The sequence below is a fragment of the Brassica napus genome, chromosome A4 (genome assembly GCF_020379485.1).
Source record: "Brassica napus cultivar Da-Ae chromosome A4, Da-Ae, whole genome shotgun sequence".
Classification (NCBI taxonomy): domain Eukaryota; kingdom Viridiplantae; phylum Streptophyta; class Magnoliopsida; order Brassicales; family Brassicaceae; genus Brassica; species Brassica napus.
Window position 1 is genome coordinate 15913723 of NC_063437.1, and position 18631 is coordinate 15932353.

Below are 18631 nucleotides of genomic sequence, written 5' to 3' on the forward strand. Positions count from 1 at the left end.
TATATTTGGACCGTCGAGAAAATTCGTAAAAAGAAAAAATTGAGGAAACATGGATTTTATATGATCTTTAGATCGTCTCGTGAGTAGTGTTTGGCATATCGAAATATGTAACTGTTGTTAGATTTTATTAAAAATAATTTTTAGAACATGCAGTTCAGAGGAACGTAATTATCTCCAGCTACTTTCATTTGTTGTACGTCTAATTCATACATAATTTTCAGTTATTCTCAGTGTATGCTGCTCTTATTTTACATTTACCATATTACTTATTTGGGTTATACCAATCATACGTTCGTTAGCTTTCAACTATGCTAGTAACGTCTCAACTTTAATTGATGTGTGGTGTGATTGTATCGGAAGAAGAATGTTTGATGTAAAATGAGAGCAAACTACTAAGAATAGATGTATAACAGATAATAATCTTCCTCTTTCACCAAAAAAAAAATACTCTTGCTCTAATTATTAGCTTAGTTATAGTATTATTCATACACAGATCTAGAGGTACATTACACATACATTCATTCAGTCATAGAAGTTATTAAGCAAGAGATTCATGATTTGATCTGCTTTAGTTGCATCAAACGCCAATGGTAATATACATCTAATATTGTATGACTGCAACCGTCGGAAGACGAACGGTAGATGTAAAATGCGAACATATAGCAAGAGTAGTTAAAACTTTTTTCCAGAATGGACATAACAAATCATGTTGTTCTCAGAACATTTTCAATATAAAACTCCATTTTTTCCTCTAAAATAAAGTAACATAGAATAAGAAATTAAAATGTTCTAACCAGGAGCGGACCTAAAGCACGAGAAGGTGTGACATGTGTCCCACCCTAATTTTTATTTTTTCATTAATAATTAGTGCTAAGTTTATGCAAGTACATTTACATTAAACTTTGAGTCATAAGAAAACTGTTACATGCCTCATACTAAAAGCCACCTTGGATCCGCTTCTGGTTTTAACCATATTTCATTGTTCACTCTATAATAGAATAATGAACAAATAAAAAATGGATTATTTCATTAATAGAGTAAATTCTATTATAGAGTAAGAAATTGACTAGAATTGGAGTATTTTTTTATCTATATTTTATTTCAGAGTAAAAAATAGAATGACGTTAGAAATTCCCTTATATTTCAGTTTGTTATTTGTTTACATGTCTTAGATGATGCAATTCTTCAACGTACTCTTAACGCGTCGTAAATATCTGATTCTTTTTTTTGGTAAGTATCTGATTCATCAGAAGAAATCTTTTGACAATTGGCTTCCTTTCAATGGAACCAAGGTTGTGAGCAGAAACCAGTAAAAAGCATACTTATGAAAATGAAACAGGACACAGAAAGTATCGAATTCAATCAAAGTTATCTAGTTAACATTTAAAACGTATGTTGTTGGGAATAAATAAATTAGAAATTTTAAGATTATCACTGGCATACTCCTATAAATAAGTCGAACACATGTGGGATCCACTTAGTTCTATAAAAAAATTCTCGTATTATCAGCATGGCTCGTCAGTTAAAGTAATTTGTATTCCTTTATCTAGCTAAATATAAGAAGTAGGTTATTTGTGTTGTCTTTTTGGAAATATACAATTATTTTTTTTTTTTTTTTTTTTTGGTAAAATGTTAAATATTATACCAATTTTTAAATTGTGACAGCGATTACAGAGAAAAACTAGTAGCGGAATGCAAAATCAAAAACTAAACAAAAAGATAAACAATGAGATGCAACCAAAGAAGATCGACCATCCTATTTACTAGCTAAACAACGAGACGAGCTAAGACCAAACAAGGTCGGAAGGCCGGAAATAAAGTAGCCGGTTACCGCGAGCTACCGAGAGATAGGCGCCCTCAAACCTAGAAGCTACGGCTCCTACAGCTTCCAACAACCCATCCCAACACAAACCGACTTGGAGAATCAAAGCACGAGCGTACTACCAAACCAGACAGACGCACCACCGACGGCACGAGAGAAAACCTCTACGCGACGATGCCGTCGTTCGAAAAGCAGACCTGGAGATTGCCGTCTCCAAACCTGACCTTCCGTGACCGTATACACCCCTTGAACCGAGAACTCATATAGAGAAAGCGGACCGCGAAGAAGCTAACCCTCCGGAAATGAACCTACAAGAGAAGCAGCAAACCCGAGTGCCCTACTGCCGCACAGATACTAGTACTAGCCAAAACAACCAAAGGAAACAAGACAATGTCATCACTTATTTGGGAAGAACGAGCGAGACGAATGGCCTCACCGCCGAGAGCTCCAAGGTAGAGGCGTGGAAACCACCGAATACATCGGAAACCGCTTACAAACGGAGAAAATGAAGCACTATCCGACAGAACGCGCCACCACTGTCGGTCCATCACGCGCCGCCACCACACGCCGCCGCTAAACCTGCGCGCTGCCACTGGAGAACACCGGTAGATCGAGATAGATCTGACCTCCGACGAACCCCACGCGCCTCCACTACAGACCATCAGTGGAGCAAACAGAGACAGACCCTAGACTCGCGAAATCTTGGATCTGAACCAAACACCGAAGCTGAGAGCAACTCCACCGCACTTTCACGCCGGAAGAGAAACAAAAGCTCCAGGAAAGCCTCATCAACGCAACACCCATCATCGCTCGCACTGAAACCGGATCCAAAGCAAGAGAAAATCGCCGGTCAGAAAACCCTAGAACTAACCTTCGCCAGACACAGGAAGGAGCAGCCGTCGTCCTCAAGCGGTACCACCTCCTACCATCTGACTAGATAAGCTCCGGAGCCACCGGATCTGAACCGGATCTAAGCCAAGATCGAGTTATTCCCGCCGCAGAGAGGAGAACACAGAGGGAGACGACAGAGAAAGGAGAGAACACGAAGTCCGGCGGTCGCGCTAAGGACGCGGCAACGACCGCCGGAGAGGAAGAGCTCCGGTGACTTTCGAGAGTAGGGAAAGGGAGAGAGCAGTCGTGAGGAGAGAGAGAGAGTTCGTTTGATACTACACGACTCGCTTTTTTTTTTTATGAATTATGGAAGTGATTAAAGTAATTGCTAACGGGCAGCGACAAGAATGACCAAAAAATCAAGACAAATCGGAAAATCAAACACTAAACGTCCAAAAAATGTATGGACGGTAAATAAAACAAATAGAAAATGATAGAATACACCATGTGATATAAGGGAGTTTGGTTTATGAAGATTGATATAATGGACGATGGGACAAATAATAAATAATACGTTGGGGCCGGGCTTGAGGTCCATTGCATACTCGTCGTCCGAGAGGTCTGGTCCCTTGGCGGCTTCCTCAGGGACGATGCTGTTTGGTCTCTTGTTTACGTATCGTGATCTTGTTGACGATAAAAGAAACCCACTCCAAACAAAACACACTCTTAATAATAGTTCAAAATCTTGAATATGAATTGCAAAGCAGGAGTGTTACAAAAAAAAAAGGATTGCAAAGCAGGAGAAGGCGATATCATCATATCAGTCATCAAAAAAATACTGAATTACTTAGCTTTTTATTTTGACCAGATGAATTACTTTGTTATTCAATCGGAAAAGGAGAAATATTCCAAAGCTCAACACTTTGAATTACAAAAATTACTTATTAATTTTATTAGAGTTAGTTTGAATGATACTATATTTTAGAATGAAAAATAGAGTGATGAACAAAAAACTAAATAAATTTTGAATAGAATAAACTATATTTTATTATATATATAGAGTAAACTATATTTTATTCTATTATGAATAGAAAATAGAGTACTATTAAATCATTTTTACTCTAAAGTCTAATTTCTAATTTTAGAGTGGAAAATAGAACGAGGTTGAAGATGCGATATACGAATCTTCTTTTGGTCAAAATGCAAGTCTTTATTTACTTGACCACAGCAATATAGAGCCAACAAAATGCATACACAAATTTGAGTGGATGGTGGCTCTTGATAAGATGCTATAGCCAATTTGAGAATCAAATGGAGAGAGACATAACAAAGGCCACCACGCTTATCGCCTCTTATCTTGTTTCTACCTAGTATTTATCAAAATCTGCCTTTCATATTTCATTCTTATGCATATATACAACTGATATTTTGTTGGCTACGTAACATAAGATATATCATCGGTTTATGTGGGTATCCTTTTTCTATAAATTTTTAATGAACATGAAAGCTGAAAGAAATATCTCCACGCCGTATTTATGTTGATATCTCATACTTGAGCAATTATATATGTGGAAATAAATAAATATAAGTGCATTGACACATCGATCACCTAGGTTTCTATCTTCTAGTGTTCTTCTGTAAGTTATGATTCTTAAATCAACATTTTTGCAATTTCTGATAAGGATCATAAGGGGTGAAATCTTAAGTTCATTCAGTTTTTGTGCATGTAAAATGTGAATAAACTATAAGGTTAAGGTAAGTTTGCAAGATATGTTTAACATTTACACCCAAAAAAAAAAAGTTTGCAAGATATTTTATTTTCTTGGTGGAAATTGGCTTTGCATGGAAATTAAAGTGATCGCTTTTCTGTCTTTTGTTTTGCCGAGAGAATGAAAAGAATAGATGGTGTCAGATCTATTGCCAATGTCACAAAGTACCTTTTTGTTTCAAAGCAGTTGGTGTTCAAGAAATTCTCAGGATTAAACGAGTAGAACCATGTAAATAACAAATTTTAATACCTAAGCACTAGGTTGATATATGTGATCTAAACTCATACTGAATTTACCTTGATCATAAATTCTTATATATCAACTCTGTTCTTACTGGGATGTCCATATGTTACATTTCAATTAAAAGCCTTGATGCTCAATTTTTGTTCTTTTTTATTTTGCGTTGTGCGAGAAAGTATCAGCTGCATCAGAACTCAGAAGACATGAGAAAGGCTCGATCTGTCTGCCGGTGAATACTCTTGAATTGTTATCTCTGAAGTTTCGTAAGAAGAATGATATAGTACACTATCTATTATAATTCTCTATTCTTGAAATCATCACACTGAAGTCGCCAATCCCTTTTTTTCTTCTTATTGTTCGATATTCAGGAGTGCCTTAGAAATCTTAGAAACAGAATTAAAGGTTCAACAGATCAAGAACCACAAAGTCCAGTTGTAGAGGATCAAGTGGTTAGTATTTTCACTCTCTAATTTACCCGGTCGGTTCACTACTGACTCACGATGTAAATATGTAGGATCCATATAATATGTGGTCTTACATCTTAATTGCTATCATTGATATCTCTACAGGTCAAGATGAATCATATGGTAACTTCATTGGCAAAGACCTTTAAATCTCCACTAGTTGACACCATTCAATCTATTCTTCAACACCAGCAAGTAAGTTACATCAACATAAACTTATTGATATCTGGTACTTTTGTTCTCAAGTCTTAGTATATTTTACAACATGCATATGCAAATCTTTTTTCTTGTTTGCCATTGTGTTCTAAAGTATAGTTCATATATTTTGAAAACAAATACTAAGTTTTGGATAACAAAAATGAAGTCACAAAAAACTTAAGACCCATGCTGGTTTATTTCGCGTATGGTTAAGTATACTGAATCTGAATGTTAGTAGTGGACTGTAATCACATTGCTTCTATTGAAAACTTGCAGATCGTAGTCTGCTCTGCTGCAAAGGCCTTTAGAGAAAGAAAAAAGGACAGAAGCATTGCACTATTGCTGAGAATAATATTTATTGAATGAACAATAGACACAAACACATATAACTAAAGACATTGTACATAATATTTTCGTCTCTGTGTTTGACACTTTGATGCAATTAAATAAGTTATACTTGGAAATATGTAAATCTTCGATGATCACTCCAGCTGGAATTGTAGAGTTCAATAACATTGTACGGTGCTAAACGACCAGGTATTAACTTCTACAAAGAATACTCGATCTTCTTCTTCGAAGTGATAACAGTTTTAGAACAACTCTCATGTTTGTGTTTGATCACACTTTAAGAAGTACTTCGACCCAGAGTAGCTAGCTCTACTGATAAAGATTTTTTTTTAAGGTAGAGGTGTTAGGTTTGAGTTTCAGTAGTTGAGCGAAGAGGACTTAGCAACCGGCTTTTGTCCCTGGCCCAAGAAGTTATGTGCTATTTTAGGATTCAAACTGTTAGAAAGGTCTTGGGTTTACAGAAAACTGCAGAAACCGAGGAAGCTAGAACAAAAAAGCTTATCCTTTCATCCAGTTTGAAATGTATGGGATGGTAAGAGAACTTTACTTTGGTTGATAATTGGCTGGAATTAGGTAAGCTTCTATTTTGGCTTAGCTTTGATGATTTAACAAGTTCTTGAACTCTGTGATTGATGTATTTTATTTTCGTTTGAAACAAAAAGTTGAAGGCTTTGTATGTCGATCTTTTTTTTTTTTGAAGGCAATTTGTATGTAGATCTTCTGAAGAAGGATTTGGTCTCTGCGATGGTTCTACAGAAGTTGAAACTCTTCCATCAGTAACATACATGTTCAAAAAAGTAGCCTTCTTTTGGTTGTGAGATACTGATGAGATACCCATTCTAAGATGTAGGCTATTATCAAGCCCACTCACATTTTAAAAATGTTAGTAAATTTTGGTTTCTCTGAACAATCAAGTTACAGATTCTGATGATGAATATATTGATTCCGGTCTTTGTATCCAATCGCGTTTGGTTTGACTTTTTTTTTTTTTATTGAAAGGGTTTGGTTTGTCAAGAAAGGTTATGATGCTTACACTAAGTTGGCCCAGCGAAATTTTAAAAAGAAAAAGTTGGTCCAGCGAATTGCAGTGAATAAAGTATCTTGAGTTAGGCATTGTCTATTAATTTGAAAGATACCGAACGATCCATGACTTCGATATTTTCGTTATACTTAAACGAAACATTATAAGGACTTATTTTTATAATTATAAAATTGGTAAAAGAAAAACGACATTGGATCTGCCATAACCATACATCCTATCAGGCTATGAGGTATGCCGTGGATCACATATCTAAAACCAATGAAAATACTTATGCATAGACACAACTACCATAACTAGGGTTTGTAGTAGTCAACATGGCACTGTTTGGGAAAAAGAACTTGCACGCGTAGTCGGTGCGTTCATGGGTTGCGTAATATGCGTTCATCACGTAAGACGCATGGCCTAATGGAGTGTTAGGGTTGTAACAGGCTCCACCTTCTAGGATTGGTCTGCAATCAACTCCATTAGCGCATGCAAACCCGAGATTTTCTTCTAGCTGCTTTTCTTTCGACGTCGGAGAGGCCACGCACCATTGTGTGGAGCTTGCCAATGGAAGGTGGTGAATCATGATGGAAGATACGAGGATAACAATGAGCGTCGAAAACGGTGACATCTTTGCAATCTCTTCAATATGATATTCAAAGAGATGTTGTAGATATTGATCTATGAGAGTAGTATGGGCTATGTCTTTATATATATATACAGAACCGAATCTATAAATATAATATTCCCAAAAAGAAAATAATGTTTAATGTTAAGATATCAACCCCATTCAATTAAAATGATTTGAATACAGAAAATCTCCGAACATTCACTTCGTCGCGTCTGTTATTATTTCTTGGAAATTGGAAATTTTCTACAAAAAAATGAAAAATATATAGAAGAAAATCGAAGAGAGTTTGAATAAACATTTGAAATTTATGTGTATGATAGTCAAAATATTTTAAATGTTTATTCAAACTCTCTTCGATTTTTTTCTAAATATTCTCCATTTTTTGTAAAAAGTTCCAATTTCCAAGAAATAATAACAGACGCAACTGAGAATGTTTAGAGATTTTCTGTATTCAAATCATCTAAATTGAATGGGGTTGAAACATTAAATCACTAGATAGTCAAAATATTTTAAATACGGTAGAAAAAGATCTCTCTATAAGTAGAAAATATCACAGAAACTTTGAAGGTTGGTGAAAACACCTCTTCGTAATCGAGAAAGCCAAAAACCAATTTGTCATGAAAGTACATGGCCAGCATTTTTTTTTTTACTGAACAAGTCAACGTTAGCGTACGTATCTTTATACTTCTGGATATTTTCTATCACTTTTTAATCTTTGAAGAAAAACCCAAGTCGACTTTTAATAACTGACACATACTCAAGCCTGACACTCTCCTCAAATAAATAGCAAGCATAAGATATTGATTATCCTCATAGAAAAACTAGAGTTTATCTTCTGAAAGATCATGAAGCATGCTAATGATTTGGTTAATAAGAAGGTAATCAAAAGAAATGGATTTGACAATTTGATGAAACTCTTGGAAGCTTAGTAAGAGCATTGGTGATTCTCAGGTAGTGATTGTTAACATTGTTTTCTTCTTGTTGATTCTCAGCTTGGACACCAACCCTGACAGTTTCAAGACATTTTAAATTTCCCAAGAAATGCTTCATCTGTTTCCGCTCTCCACTAGTTCCTCCATACCCTAAAATCTTTAGCACCTTCACTTGACATGTCGATAAACAACATACTTCCTCCTCCTTCATCTTCTTCTTTTTCTTTTCCCTAGCAATGCAAACGCATGCGTCCCCGCATTTATCTGTAACTCGGTGCACAAGACCCTGAAAGCATAGCAACCCAAGCAAAATTCATGTAGCGACAACAATCAAGCAATCAAGGGAATTTTGTATGTATGTACCTTGATGACTAATGTTTCTAGATTGGGAGAGTTGTTGAGAAGAAGTGGCACCACTTGCCAGCCTTTTTCTTTGTCACTCTCAAAAGACAGAGTAAGGAGCTTGTGAAAGACGGGCGTTGGTTTACAGTAAAAATGAAATGCCTGGAAATTTATTATTATTTATCAGAAACATATGTAAAAAAAACTGAGACTTTGCATTTCAAATTGAAACAATCAAAATAGCAAAACTGACCTGAAGAGAATTAGGAGACAAGTGAAGGGTTTTAACATTGCTTATCCCTTCAACCAGATTCGTAACATCATGCAAAACATCCCCTCCATCACTATCACTATCACTATCACTATCACTATCATCACCACCATAATCATCCATAGTGGAAAATCGCTCCTTTATAAGATCCAGTCTAGCTTCGACAACCAAGCTAAAACCAACATGATACTGTACCTCGACAAAACTACTAGAGTAGTCAAGGTAGACAAGACTAGGTGTCTGAAACATCTGAATATCGGGATTCTTACGATAACAACGATAAGGGTAAGAGATGGTAAGTCTCTTAACGGAAGGATTCGAGACAGTTATGGAATGACTAAACTTCAGCCAAGGAAAAGCACCAACGAGTAGGATTAATTCCTCAAGCACAGGGCAAGCAGAGATGAGATATTCATACACCTCATAATTTTTAGACACGACTGAAAGGAGAGAAAGTGTTTTGAGCTTGGGGAAAAGCATGACGCCACGAGGAGGAAGAAAATGACCATCGAGAACAAACTCATTGGATAAAGTAAGCTTGACCAGCGTGTTGCTCCTGAAGGACTTTGTTTCTATGACATGCTTATACACGCTATCCAAGTGAAGTTCCAAGAAGCTTCGTTCTAGGACAGTGCGAATCCAGTTGTCTGCTCGACAACTGTCATGTCTATGTTCACAACGCAAAGAGAATCTCTTGATGATTGAAGAGTTGGTTAAGATAAGAAACAAGCGTTTTGTCCACAAAATCACAGAAGCCACGAGGGTCACTTTCGTCACTGAAAGCAAGGTTGTCTACAAGAGCAAGCAGATTCATCCACCTTTTGGACAGAACCGATGCGGTAGCTGCTTGATTTGTCGGAAGCAAGGACATTACTTTGCCAAGAACCTCATCTGGCAGACTGCTTATTGAATCTCTTTGGGGAGACATAAATTAGGGTTTTAACCAGATTAAGGTCACAAGCTCGGATATTTTTCCTCTCAATATTAAAAAGAGTAAAAATATGATTCCTTAATTCAAGCAGATAAAAGACGACGGCTGTTAACGAAGAAGCTTGCTTTGGGTTGAGAAGAATCAACAAGATGTTTCCAAGGGTGAGAGAGAGCGAGAATACAGCGCTTTCAACGTGCTATCTTTCTCTTTAATCACACTAGGGTTTTCAGCGAGAGCGAGAATGATAACGAAGAAGAATTGCTTTGGTTGAGAAGATTCAACAAGATATTTCCAAGGGTGAGAGAGCGGGAACGCAATTTTTCATCAACAGTGACTTGCTATCTTTATCTTTAATCACACTAGGGTTTTCAGCGAGAGCGAGAATGCATGATGAGTTTAATTAGTGCATTGTTTTGTTGGTATAATTATGTTCCTAGATTCATCACAACTCTGTTACATTATGACTTTGTAATTTCATCGATTGAATAAGATTATAATGAAATTAAAAAAAAAAGAAATTAACCAAAATAATAAATGAAAATTTTACTTTTATTTTAATAAATATTTAGATATAAGTTTAAACAAATAAATAATTATGATAATTTTTCAAAAAGTTGCAAAATCACATTTTTGCTAAAACCGTAAAACTACAAAATTACAATTGTCGTATGTTCGTTTAACTAAGACAGAATTGGTGAAATATACACGACAGGGAAATATACACGACAGGGAAATATACATGATATGTAGTTTTTCGGCTTCGAAATTCCAATTTTAAATTACCACTTGGACACATGCATCGATAGAAGATTGAGAAAGATGTTGTAGGTTACTATGGACGAGCTTGTATCCACTTTATTTCTCTCGTTCCTGTACTTCTCAAGGTAAGAATTTTATAGGACTTACCAAATACAATGTAATAACTACCTTTTTTTTGATAGAATGTAATAACTATTTTGTTAGCGTTATCCTAGATCAGTTATCGAATATCCCATTTTAAAGCGTTAAATATGTCGTTATTGATACTTCTAGACATACTTTTCTGAGTTATATAACATCAAAAATAGTGATATGATCCTGAATTATTTACAGTCACAGTTTGATACAGTTATTAGGAAGAATTAGTTTAGTTTGATGGGATCATATTCAATTTGGTATACTGAAAGATAATAATCTTATATAACCGAACTATGTATATGTTAGTAGACTTAAATGTGTAAAATGGTTGCTAATGTAGTGTGGTACGCTTTGCTTTCGGAATAGTCCACTCTGTAGCATTAAATACGTTTTTCCAGGACCGACCGGATCAGCCAATAGGGCTTATAAAAAAATGGTTGTTAATGAATAATGAATATTTTAGAGGATACATATAAAGTTTCCAGCTAACTAATAATGTATAGCATGTTATAAGATACATGCAATGTTAGCAGGTAACAAATTTCTTATAATGTAATATATTAACGAAGCAATACCAAACCATATAAGTTCGAATGGCGTAACAAATTTTGAAATGGTTGTTAACGAATACTGAATGACTTATAGAATACACATAATGTTCCCAGCTAACTAATAATGTATAACTAGGTTAAGACCCGCGCATTACGCGGAATGAACATTATATATATAAATTATTTTATATATTATATGTTTATAACATATTATGAAATAATAAACATATTTTGAATAATTAAAAAGTCATTATCTACTACTTATATAATTAAATTAGTGTGAACATATAAATAAATTTTATAAATTGAAAAAATATTTTTTTCTATTTGATATGATATATAGTTAAATTTAAATGATAGTAACATATATATGGTATATTTTAATATTAATATTTATTACATGATGCTTTTTGCTCATATTTTTATTATTATTTGTATCTGTTAATATAGCACAAAGTCTAAATTAATGATAACAAAATTTTCACTGTGGGATTAATGATTTAAGTAATTTATATTTTAAAAAATTAAGTTGTCAATATTTTTTCAAATTTTTTATCAAAAAAATGTTCAAAGTAAATTTCAAAATTAAGATATTTATGTATTTTTATATGGTATATAGTTTAATTTAAAATGATCATATATTTATATATATTTTATTTTTGATACTTATTAAGTGAGACTTTCAACTTATATTAAGTTTTCATTTTTTATAGAAATATTGTAGATTTGGGGTTGTGGTTGAGAAATTAGGATAACAAGAATTTTTGTTGATAGATGAGTATTGTTTTAGATTTTTTGATCAATAGTTGTATTTTATAAATATAATTCCCAAAAATTCTATTTTAGGAAAGTTTTCATTTTTTTCATAGAAATATTGTAGATTTGGGTTTGTGGTTTAGAAATTAGGATAACAAGAATTTTTGTTGATAGATGAGTATTTTTTTAGATTTTTTGATCAATAGTTGTATTTTTTAAATATAATTCCCAAAAATTCTATTTTAGGAAAGTTTTCATTTTTCATAGAAATATTGTAGATTTGGGGTTGTGGTTTAGAAATTAGGATAACAAGAATTTTTGTTGATATATGAGTATTCTTTTAGATTTTTTGATCAATAGTTGTATTTTTTAAAAATAATTCTCAAAAATTCTATTTTAGGAAAGTTTTCATTTTTTATAGAAATATTGTAGATTTGGGGTTGTTGTTTAGAAATTAGGATAACAAGAATTGTTTTTGATAGATGAGTATTTTTTTTATATTTTTTGATCAATAGGTTGTATATTTTAAATATGATTCTCAGAAATTCTATTTTTGGAAAGTTTTCATTTTTTCATAGAAACATTGTAGATTAGGGGTTGTGGTTTAGAAATTAGGATAACAAGAATTGTTGTTGATAGATGAGTATTTTTTTTTTAAATTTTTGATCAATAAGTTACATTTTTAAAAAATAATTCTCAAAAGTTCTATTTTAGGAAAGTTTTCATTTTTTATAGAAATATTGTAGATTTGGGGTTGTGATTTAGAAATTAGGATAACAATAATTTTTGTTCATAGGTGAGTATTCTATTAAATTTTTTGATCAATAGTTGTATTTTGTAAATATAATTCTCAAAAATTCTATTTTAGGAAAGTTTTCATTTTTTTCATAGAAATATTGTAGATTTGGGGTTGTGGTTTAGAAATTAGGATAACAAGAATTTTTGTTGATAGATGAGTATTCTTTTAGATTTTTTGATCAATAGTTGTATTTTTAAAAATATAATTCTCAAAAATTCTATTTTAGGAAAGTTTTCATTTTTCATAGAAATATTGTAGATTTGGGGTTGTGGTTTAGAAATTAGGATAATAAGATTTTTTCGTGTGATAGATGAGTATTTTTTTTAATTTTTTGATCAATAAGTTACATTTTTAAAAAATAATTCTCAAAAATTCTATTTTAGGAAAGTTTTCATTTTTTTATAGAAATATTGTAGATTTGGGGTTGTGATTTAGAAATTAGGATAATAATAATTTTTGTTGATATGTGAGTATTCTTTTAGATTTTCTGATCAATAGTTGTATTTTTTAAATATAATTCTCAAAAATTCTATTTTAGGAAAGTTTTCATTTTTTTTATAGAAATATTGTAGATTTAGGGTTGTGGTTTAAAAATTAGGATAACAAGAATTTTTGTTGATAGATGAGTATTCTTTTAGATTTTTTGATCAATTGTTGTATTTTTTAAATATAATTCTCAAAAATTCTATTTTAGGAAAGTTTTCATTTTTTTCATAGAAATATTGTAGATTTGGGGTTGTGGTTTAGAAATTAGGATAACAAGAATTTTTGTTGATAGATGAGTATTTTTTTTAATTATTTGATCAATAATTGTATTTTTTAAAAATAATTCTCAAAAATTCTATTTTAGGAAAGTTTTCATTTTTACTTAAAAATATTGTAGATTTGGAGTTGTGGTTTAGTAATTAGGATAACAAGAATTTTTGTTGATAGATGAGTATTCTTTTAGATTTTTTGATCAATAGTTGTATTTTTTAAATATACTTCTCAAAAATTCTATTTTAGGAAAGTTTTCATTTTTTATAGAAATATTGTAGATTTGGGGTTGTGGTTGAGAAATTAGGATAACAAGAATTTTTGTTGATCGATGAGTATTTTTTTGGATTTTTTGATCAATAGTTGTATTTTTTAAATATAATTCCCAAAAATTCTATTTTAGGAAAGTTTTCATTTTTTCATAGAAATATTGTAGATTTGGGGTTGTGGTTTAGAAATTAGGATAACAAGAATTTTTATTGATAGATGAGTAGTTTTTTAGATTTTTTGATCAATAGTTGTATTTTTTAAATATAATTCCCAAAATTCTATTTTAGGAAAGTTTTCATTTTTTCATAGAAATATTGTAGATTTGGGGTTGTAGTTTAGAAATTAGGATAACAAGAATTTTTGTTGATAGATGAGTATTCTTTTAGATTTTTTGATCAATAGTTGTATTTTTTAAAAATAATTCTCAAAAATTCAATTTTAGGAAAGTTTTCATTTTTTATAGAAATATTGTAGATTTGGGGTTGTTGTTTAGAAATTAGGATAACAAGAATTGTTTTTGATAGATGAGTATTTTTTTTATATTTTTTGATCAATAGGTTGTATATTTTAAATATAATTCTCAGAAATTCTATTTTTGGAAAGTTTTCATTTTTTCATAGAAATATTGTAGATTTGGGGTTGTGGTTTAGAAATTATGATAACAAGAATGTTTGTTGATAGATGAGTATTTTTTTTAATTTTTTGATCAATAAGTTACATTTTTAAAAAATAATTCTCAAAAATTCTATTTTAGGAAAGTTTTCATTTTTTTATAGAAATATTGTAGATTTGGGGTTGTGATTTAGAAATTAGGATAACAATAATTTTTGTTGATAGGTGAGTATTTTTTTAAATTTTTTGATCAATAGTTATATTTTTTAAATATAATTCTCAAAAATTTTATTTTAGGAAAGTTTTCATTTTTTCATAGAAATATTGTAGATTTGGGGTTGTGATTTAGAAATTAGGATAACAATAATTTTTGTTGATAGGTGAGTATTCTTTTAAATCTTTTGATCAATAGTTGTATTTTTTAAATATAATTCTCAAAAATTCTATTTTAGGAAAGATTTCATTTTTTCATAGAAATATTGTAGATTTGGGGTTGTGGTTTAGAAATTAGGATAACAAGAATTTTTGTTGATAGATGAGTATTCTTTTAGATTTTTTGATCAATAGTTGTATTTTTAAAAATATAATTCTCAAAAATTCTATTTTAGGAAAGTTTTCATTTTTCATAGAAATATTGTGGTTTTAAGGTTGTGGTTTAGAAATTAGGATAACAAGAATTTTTGTTGATAGATGAGTATTTTTTTTTAATTTTTTGATCAATAAGTTACATTTTTAAAAAATAATTCTCAAAAATTCTATTTTAGGAAAGTATTCATTATTTATAGAAATATTGCAGATTTGGGATTGTGATTTAGAAATTAGGATAATAATAATTTTTGTTGATAGGTGAGTATTCTCTTAGATTTTTTTATCAATAGTTGTATTTTTTAAATATAATTCTCAAAAATTCTATTTTAGGAAAGTTCTCATTTTTATAGAAATATTGTAGATTTGGGGTTTGTGGTTTTGAAATTAGGATAACAAGAATTTTTGTTGATAGATGAGTATTCTTTTAGATTTTTTGATCAATAGTTGTATTTATTAAATATAATTCTCAAAAATTCTATTTTAGGAAAGTTTTCATTTTTTCATAGAAATATTGTAGATTTGGGGTTGTGGTTTAGAAATTAGGATAACAAGAATTTTTGTTGATAGATGAGTATTTTTTTAGATTTTTTGATCAATAGTTGTATTTTTTAAATATAATTCCCAAAAATTCTATTTTAGGAAAGTTTTCATTTTTTCATAGAAATATTGTAGATTTGGGATTGTGGTTTTGAAATTAGGATAACAAGAATTTTTGTTTATAGATGAGTATTTTTTTAGATTTTTTGATCAATAAGTTACATTTTTAAAAAATAATTCTCAAAAATTCTATTTTAGGAAAGTTTTCATTTTTTATAGAAATATTGCAGATTTGGGGTTGTGATTTAGAAATTAGGATAATAATAATTTTTGTTGATAGGTGAGTATTCTCTTAGATTTTTTGATCAATAGTTGTATTTTTTAAATATAATTCTCAAAAATTCTATTTTAGGAAAGTTTTCATATTTTCATAGAAATATTGTAGATTTGGGGTTGTGGTTTAGAAATTAGGATAACAAGAATTTTTGTTGATAGATGAGTATTCTTTTAGATTTTTTGATCAATAGTTGTATTTTTAAAATTATAATGCTCAAAAATTCTATTTTAGAAAATTTTTCATTTTTCATAGAAATATTGTAGATTTGTGGTTCTGGTTTAGAAATTAGGATAACAAGAATTTTTGTTGATATATGAGTATTTTTTTTAATTTTTTGATCAATAAGTTACATTTTTAAAAATAATTCTCAAAAATTCTATTTAAGGAAAGTTTTCATTTTTTATAAAAATATTGCAGATTTGGGGTTGTGATTTAGAAATTAGGATAATAATAATTTTTGTTGATAGGTGAGTATTCTCTTAGATTTTTTTTATCAATAGTTGTATTTTTTAAATATAATTCTCAAAAATTTTATTTTAGGAAAGTTTTCATTTTTTCATAGAAATATTGTAGATTTGGGGTTGTGGTTTAGAAATTAGGATAACAAGAATTTTTGTTGATAGATGAGTATTCTTTTAGATTTTTTGATCAATAGTTGTATTTTTAAAATATAATTCTCAAAAATTCTATTTTATGAAAGTTTTCATTTTTTCATAGAAATATTTTAGATTTGGGGTTGTGGTTTAGTAATTAGGATAACAAGAATTTTTGTTGATAGATGAGTATTTTTTTAATTTTTGATCAATAGTTGTATTTTTAAAAATAATTCTCAAAATTCTATTTTAGGAAAGTTTTCATTTTTTCATAGAAATATTGTAGATTTGGGGTTGTGGGTTAGAAATTAGGATAACAAAAAATTTTGTTGATAGATGAGTATTTTTTTAGATTTTTTTATCAATAGGTTGTATATTTTAGATAAATTCTGAAAATTTCTATTTTAGGAAAGTTTTCATTTTTTTTATAGAAATATTGTAGATTTGGGGTTGTGATTTAGAAATTAGCATAACAAGAATTTTTGTTGATAGATGAGTATTCTTTTAGATTTTTTGATCAATAGTTGTATTTTTTAAAAATAATTCTCAAAAATTCTATTTTAGGAAAGTTCTCATTTTTTATAGAAATATTTTAGATTTGGGGTTTGTGGTTTAGAAATTAGGATAACAAGAATTTTTGTTGATAGATGAGTATTCTTTTAGATTTTTTGATCAATAAGTTACATTTTTAAAAAATAATTCTCAAAAATTCTATTTTAGGAAAGTTCTCATTTTTTATAGAAATATTTTAGATTTGGGGTTTGTGGTTTAGAAATTAGGATAACAAGAATTTTTGTTGATAGATGAGTATTTTTTTAGATTTTTTGATCAATAGTTGTATTTTTTAAATATAATTCCCAAAAATTCTATTTTAGGAAAGTTTTCATTTTTTCATAGAAATATTGTAGATTTGGGATTGTGGTTTAGAAATTAGGATAACAAGAATTTTTGTTGATAGATGAGTATTTTTTTATATTTTTTGATCAATAAGTTACATTTTTAAAAAATAATTCTCAAAAATTCTATTTTAGGAAAGTTTTCATTTTTTATAGAAATATTGCAGATTTGGGGTTGTGATTTAGAAATTAGGATAATAATAATTTTTGTTGATAGGTGAGTATTCTCTTAGATTTTTTGATCAATAGTTGTATTTTTTAAATATAATTCTCAAAAATTCTATTTTAGGAAAGTTTTCATTTTTCATAGAAATATTGTAGATTTGGGGTTGTGGTTTAGAAATTAGGATAACAAGAATTTTTGTTGATAGATGAGTATTCTTTTAGATTTTTTGATCAATAGTTGTATTTTTAAAAATATAATGCTCAAAAATTCTATTTTAGGAAATTTTTCATTTTTCATAGAAATATTGTAGATTTGGGGTTGTGGTTTAGAAATTAGGATAACAAGAATTTTTGTTGATATATGAGTATTTTTTTTAATTTTTTGATCAATAAGTTACATTTTTAAAAAATAATTCTCAAAAATTCTATTTAAGGAAAGTTTTCATTTTTTATAAAAATATTGCAGATTTGGGGTTGTGATTTAGAAATTAGGATAATAATAATTTTTGTTGATAGGTGAGTATTCTCTTAGATTTTTTTTATCAATAGTTGTATTTTTTAAATATAATTCTCAAAAATTCTATTTTAGGAAAGTTTTCATTTTTTCATAGAAATATTGTAGATTTGGGGTTGTGGTTTAGAAATTAGGATAACAAGAATTTTTGTTGATAGATGAGTATTCTTTTAGATTTTTTGATCAATAGTTGTATTTTTTAAATATAATTCTCAAAAATTCTATTTTAGGAAAGTTTTCATTTTTTCATAGAAATATTTTAGATTTGGGGTTGTGGTTTAGTAATTAGGATAACAAGAATTTTTGTTGATAGATGAGTATTTTTTTTAATTATTTGATCAATAAGTTGTATTTTTTAAAAATAATTCTCAATAATTCTATTTTAGGAAAGTTTTCATTTTTTCATAGAAATATTGTAGATTTGGGGTTGTGGTTTAGAAATTAGGATAACAAAAAATTTTGTTGATAGATGAGTATTTTTTTAGATTTTTTTATCAATAGGTTGTATATTTTAGATAAATTCTGAAAATTTCTATTTTAGGAAAGTTTTCATTTTT

General features: G+C 29.7%; 1 protein-coding gene and 1 pseudogene across 1 annotated transcript; both read right to left on the reverse strand.

The window, feature by feature from the left end:
• Positions 1-5329: 5329 nt before the first annotated feature.
• On the reverse strand, positions 5330-7447 carry LOC106448747 (major pollen allergen Ole e 10; the record flags this gene model as incomplete). The annotated part of the gene is made up of 1 exon (XM_048778197.1): positions 5330-7447. A coding segment is annotated over one exon (465 nt), but the record flags the coding sequence as incomplete, so codon positions are not given.
• Positions 7443-11423, reverse strand: LOC106450043 (annotated as a pseudogene).
• Positions 11424-18631: the final 7208 nt, after the last annotated feature.